Source organism: Sinocyclocheilus rhinocerous, unplaced genomic scaffold (genome assembly GCF_001515625.1).
Source record: "Sinocyclocheilus rhinocerous isolate Xijiao unplaced genomic scaffold, SAMN03320098_v1.1 scaffold200, whole genome shotgun sequence".
NCBI lineage: Eukaryota > Metazoa > Chordata > Actinopteri > Cypriniformes > Cyprinidae > Sinocyclocheilus > Sinocyclocheilus rhinocerous.
This window is the reverse complement of record NW_015641014.1, coordinates 1,730,896-1,737,142: the sequence shown is the minus strand read 5'-3', so window position 1 is coordinate 1,737,142 and position 6,247 is coordinate 1,730,896. Positions and strand designations below refer to the sequence as shown.

Below are 6,247 nucleotides of genomic sequence, written 5' to 3'. Positions count from 1 at the left end.
AGGAACAGATTTTGTTCTTAGGTGTCTAGATTTTCAAGACATGGTGTTCAGGCTGTCACAAAGAAAGTAGGCCATTTCTGACCAAAGCGCTTGCTCAGCATTTGAGAGGCGTTTGGCACCAAAGTACACACTTCAACCGTGAGAAGTCGTCTTATAAGAAGCCTTACAGGGTGTCTTGCAGCTGAGAAAGCGCTCTTGCGGAAAGGCAACAAGCAAAAAAGATTACTGTACATGAAATTCCATAAAGCATGGAGTGACAGCCAGTGGCAGAAAGTTTCAGACGTGGGTGGGATGAGAAGTTTGCAGTCTCCTGGAAGACAAGGTTGCGGCTCGGTCACAGTCAGGGTCATTGTGGGTAAAGATGTGGGGGGATCAGGTCAAAACGGATGGAACAAATACTTCAGACACTACACATGTAACACTTACAGAGACCTGACCTCAAAATAAAAGCTATGTGGGATCAGTTTCACTAAGAGAAAGCCTGGAAATATTAGGCAACTTGGGATTGCCAGGCCTGAAAAAGTCATGGAAATAATTGCAACTTTAAAGAGTCATGAAAAAGGAATTGTATTCCTTTGCAATAAATTGTGCTTTGTGCCATTTATCATGAATATTATGTTTGAAAATTAGCATTGTGTATATAGATCAATAATTTCATATGGTTTTGAACAGTGTTATCTTAGTATCATTGATATCTTATAGTATTTGTTAATATAGTTTTTATTTTCAGTTTTCATTTTAGTAATTCTAGTATGTACTTTCGCCATTTTTCCATTTATGTGTATAATTATATTTAACTTTGTTTTTATTTCAGTTTCAGTATTTTTATTACCTTAAATAGTTATATTTATTAACTCTATTTTATTTCAGTTAGTTGCCAAGACAATATTTCTCATTTTCAAAGAAGTTTTCTTCTAAATTGTTTGTCTAATAGTGCGTTTTCTACATTTAATATTTATGTTTTATTTTATTTTAGCTTTATTTCAGTTAAGAAAAACAATTTTAATAGTCGGTCAACACTGGTTTTAAAAAATCTTTATTCAGTGACTTCATAAAGGTCATAAAATGTACTTTAGGAAATATTATAAAGTAAAAAATAAATAAATAAATCAAGATATGAAAAGTCACACTATGAGATATAAAATTGCAATTACAGAACATAAATTTGCTAGACATAAAGTCACGTGACACATGAAGTTGAAAATATGAGAAATAAAGTTGCAATTTTTTCCCCCGCAGAAACTCTTCTGTAACAAAAACAGCCAAAATTCATAGTCGAGTTAAGATTCAAGAAGTCTTTTCCTTTTCCTACATCTAAAGCTTAGGCGTTGTCCCAAATGAGTACACTAAGTGAATCAAGTGAAATATGATCTAATAATATTGTGCCCTGAAAATCAAGAGTTTTGACATTTCATCGAGTCTTTTCTTGACTTACTCCAGCAGATAAGACCCATCTGCTCTCAGAAAACTGTCCCTAATGCCCCATAATCCACTGAGCTCAACAGCATCCTCAAATAAACAACAATATGCAAATGTTGTAGTCGTACCATCTCATATCTGCTCACTCCTTCTACAGGAGCCCGAAGGACCCTCGGCAGAAGATCATCAAACGGGTCATTGGGATCGAGGGGGACTTCATCAAGTAAGTTTGTCCCAAATGAAGTTATGAATGACGTTTGATGGCATCATGATTGATTCTTGGGTTCTAATGGCAGAACATGTTTTGTTGCCTGAAAAGTGTTTACTCAGATCAACAGGCCTTTGTAGCACCGCTAGAAGGATCTGTTTGAGCTTATTAAACGCGCCAATTCAGGCTCGGTCCTCTTTAAATGCTTGTATCGCACAAATGCACCATTTAGCCGTAAGTGTCATTAAACATTAATGTCTCATCAAACCATTCACGGCCAAAAGCATTACATCTCAAGGTGATCTTGGGATTGGGTTGAGGAAATCCCAGGCCTGATGACTTCTCGAGTTTGATTTCGAGATGATTCATATGAAGAGGAAGTTAATTTTGTTCTGTAATGGCTGATGAAGAAAAACTGTTATTAAAAATCTGAAATTTCCTTCACGTTCTCGCTCTAAAGCGCTCACAGCACCGCCTGCAATGGATATGAGCTATTGCTGTGTCAGAGTCATCTTAAATATAAAACAAAGACTGCAGCAGCTGTGCGAACATTAATTATTGATCTTAGATTTAGAGAGCGGGCCAAGAGCCAAATGCAGGATTGGTGAATACACATAGCTGGTCAACTGTAACATAAACAGCGAGAAATGAAAAATAGCCTGATGTTTTCCTGCATTCAAAGCAGCCAGAATCCATTACTGTGTTAATGCATGATTGTTTTTTCTATTATCAGAACGCTGGGATATAAAAACCGTTATGTAAGAGTTCCAGATGGACATCTGTGGATCGAGGGGGACCATCATGGACACAGTTTCGACAGCAACACATTTGGACCGGTAATCAATGAATTGGTGCTTACTAAGGACAAAATCTCATAGGCATACACTGACACACTTAGGAATGACATGACATAAACACTTTAGCAGCACCATAGCAACAACCAAAAGCACCCTAGAATCATGTCGGCTAGTTTTGCATCACTCATATTCTCTTCATTTTTTTTTATATTTAAAAAATAAAATGTATTCCAAAACATTTCAATATTTTAAACATTTTGAACACAATGGATGATTTAATTTTGTAGGTTTTGCTTTTTTTTAGTTATTAGTTTTTTTTTTGTTTGTTTGTTTTCAAATTTAGTATTTTGCTTAACTGATATTATTAGGGATTTTTGTAAATTGAAATGAAAAAACTGTTAAAAAATTACAAAATGATTACTCAAAAATGTAAATATTAGATTAAACTATTACTGCTTTAAATTTATAGTTTTTTATGCATGTTACAACACCAATAAGACTTTCAAAATTACATCAAAGTTTAAAAATAATATTTATATTGTCAAATGTTATTACAATTATAAATGTAATTAATGTTTTATATACACATACCATTCAAAAAATTGGTATGATTTTTATTTTTTTTTTTGGAAGAAATTAATGTTTTTCAGCATGGATGCACTAAATTAAACAAAAGTGATGGTAAAGATATTGATAATGTTACAAAGGATTTCTATTTCTTAAATAAATAGTTTTTTATATTTGCTTATTTCATGAAAAATGTGTCACAGTTAAATAAATACTATTAATTTTTATTTCTTTTACTTTTTTACTGTTTTTTTTTTTTATTATTAATCAAAGATAATGAAAAATATGAAGTATCCAGGATTATGTGATACTGAAGACTGGAGTAATGGCTGCTGAAAATTCAGCTTTATCATCACAAAAATGATTTACATTTTAAAATGTATTCAAATAGAAAACAGGTGTTTTAAATTGGAATGATATTTCACAATTGTACAGATTTTTTGCTGTTTTCAATTAAATAAATGCATTTTTTATGAGCTTCTTTCAAAAACATGAAAAATCTCACCGGCCCCAAACTTTTAAATGGTAGTGGAAATAACATATATTAAAAAACTATTTTTAAAAATTAGATTTAATTGTTGACTATAGCAGGTAAAGATGCAAAATAAAAAATCAATTTGGTATTTATTTTCAATTTCAAACTAAGATAGCATATTACTAGTCAACTACAGTACAAAACAAGTATCCAGCCAGTCATTTTCTCAGGCATGTCTCTAGATGCTATACATTTGTCTGATCCCACAGGTGACCGATGGAAACTGTCTTTCAGGCTGCAGTTTTAAAGGGTCTTTTCTGGAAGTCACCACCGTAGGCAGATTTCGCCACAAATAGACTTGTTTATAAAAAATTCAACAAACACCGCCAAAGATTGCCGCTTTCTGGGGACTTTGTTAACAGCCTTGACGCGCTCGAATGCCCCCGCCTGTAATGTATAGAGATTGAGGTATTATTGGTTCTTTGAAGAAGCTTCTTTGCTGCACGGCTCCTCAGATACATTATTAAACACAGCAGTGATTCTTTCTCCCATCTCAACTCAGACTGTGACACGACTCGCTACAATCATTCGCAATACCGTCAAGATGTGTTGCTCAGATTCGTCCTTGAAATGTTTTTAAATGTTGGGATTTGCTTGCTTGGACTGAAATCGTCCTGTCCATTTAGTCACTGACTTCCTTCAGTTTTGATGGTTTTGCACCGGCTGAGGTTTTCGAGTGTTCGTCCTCAGGAGGATTTTTAATGATGTTTCTTGTCAGAAAGCAAATGAATATGTTTCTTACTGAACCACATACTTCCTAGGTCTCTTTTATTATTGTTTCACATCCATTACCCAAAACGTTTTTGGTTTCCCCCAGAGACCAGGCTTGAAAAACTCAAGGGAGTGGTGTGAGATAGATTTGGTGAAAAACCATCAGGTCATATATCACTAAGCAAATATTCTCGCTGGATGTTTCAGGCAATTGCTTTCACTTTTGTCAGTACAGACCGCGCCGTTACCTTGACTTGATGTAGGCCTATTATGCAGCAAGATGTGTGTGTTTTGGAGGAAATAAACTTTTCGAGGCAACATTTAAATCTTTCTGAGAATTTTAAATGGATATTTAATGCTGCAAAGGCTTCTAATATTGTTGATCGAAATATTTGGATTGTGAAATAATGACAATACTCCAGCATTTCACAAAGCGCTGATTGAAAGTCAGGTCACAATATCCTGACTGTCTGAGACCGTGTTTATTTTGCCCACAAAACACTGCAAAATGTCACACGGATTCGACTCAGACATCCAATTTGTGGGCTTAAAGGGATAGTTCAGCTAAAAATGAAAATCATTTAACTCATTTAGTTCAGAACCTCTTCTGAACATCATTGTTACAATTCTGTAGGACAAACAAAATGTCATTTTTGACCCCATTGACTTTCATTGTATGGACAAAACTATTGTGTTCCACAGAAGGAAAAAAAAGCCATACAGTTTTGGAATGACATTTTGGGGTGAACTAAAGACTGTACCAGGGTTATTATTTTTAAATAAAACTTTTTTTTTTTTATTCATTACTTGAAATAAATGTGTGTGTGTGTGTGATATCCTATGGTGCTGACTCATTTTTCTACATTGTTACAAAAAAAAAAAGAACTTGTTTGAAACTCAGTAGAGATTTATAAAGAAATGTTTATCATAATGAATGTGTATTTTCATACCAAACAGTGTTAAGATGCATTGGAGACCAGCAGAGCTGTTTTATTCAATTGTATGTTTGATATATTAAAAAATTTCAATAAATGTTGAAATAAATTCATAGTCACTTGGTTTTTGAAAAATATTTATAGGTTTATGTTTTAAATTTAATCTGCATTACCATTTTAAAATAATATTTACAAAATTCACATTAAATCAACATTAAATAAATACACTGGGTGTGTGGGATTAATCACCATAAAGTGTTAAATGTGTATACTTGCGAGTAATAATTTCTCAACACCTTGAGTGATTAAAATGAAACACTAACACAGTGTTTGTATAATAAACACTTTTGTCAGTGTTGTTTTAACACTAGCAAAGATGGACCTGTATGTTCACCCGAAAAGTGATAATTTTAACACCCATGGTGACAAATCTCCCAACATATTTTTGCTGTGTAGCTAGAGATATATTGCTTTGTATTCACTGGATGAGAAAAGCACGTAATTCTTGTTTTAGTTGCTCTTTGTTAAACGACAGTCTATCAAAAGCTACTTACTCCTTAAGAAATAGGCCGTTTTGTTTGACTTTATAAAGCGTTTCATGGTAGTTTATAAGCAGAAGCTTGATGATTCTGATCTCCACAGGTTTCTCGGGGTCTTGTTCATGGTCGGGCGTCTCACATCATCTGGCCGCCCAGTCGCTGGCAGCGGATCGAGCCGTCTGTCCCTCCAGAACGAAGACCGCTGTTAAACTGGGATGGAGCAACAGAGGACGGTTATGATGACTGAAATGAAGGACAGTTAAACAACCATTTTAACCCTCATGTACAGTAAATGTAAATCGTGTGGTATGGACTATAGAAATGCTCCTGTTGAATCCTTGTGGGCCAAATCAGAGCCCAAGAAAGACTTTCTGGTTTTTAGCCACAGTTAAGGCGATTATTGTCAGTTGTATTCTTGACCCTTTTGTCAGGTCGATGTCAGTTCAGTGGCCAGATGACTCTACTCTATTATACTCTTTTTAGTTTTTATTAATAAATCACAGTTATCTGCCAAATGAATTATTTTTTTAAGGTCA

At 34.2% G+C, this 6,247-nt stretch overlaps 1 protein-coding gene across 2 annotated transcripts in view; it reads left to right on the top strand.

Moving 5' to 3' along the window:
- The window catches only part of LOC107753590 (mitochondrial inner membrane protease subunit 2-like), an 81,010-nt gene extending 74,816 nt beyond the window's left edge, over positions 1-6,194 (top strand). The window contains exons 3-5 of one of the 2 annotated variants that reach the window (XM_016569786.1): positions 1,577-1,642; positions 2,361-2,463; positions 5,815-6,194. In XM_016569786.1, coding sequence (XP_016425272.1) covers positions 1,577-1,642; positions 2,361-2,463; positions 5,815-5,958 — 313 coding nt within the window. In that variant the 3' untranslated portion in view covers positions 5,959-6,194. Of the gene's footprint in view, positions 1-1,576; positions 1,643-2,360; positions 2,464-3,735; positions 4,549-5,814 lie in introns of those variants that run through there. The other variant, XM_016569788.1, reaches the window with a different exon arrangement.
- The last annotated feature ends 53 nt before the right edge of the window (positions 6,195-6,247 follow it).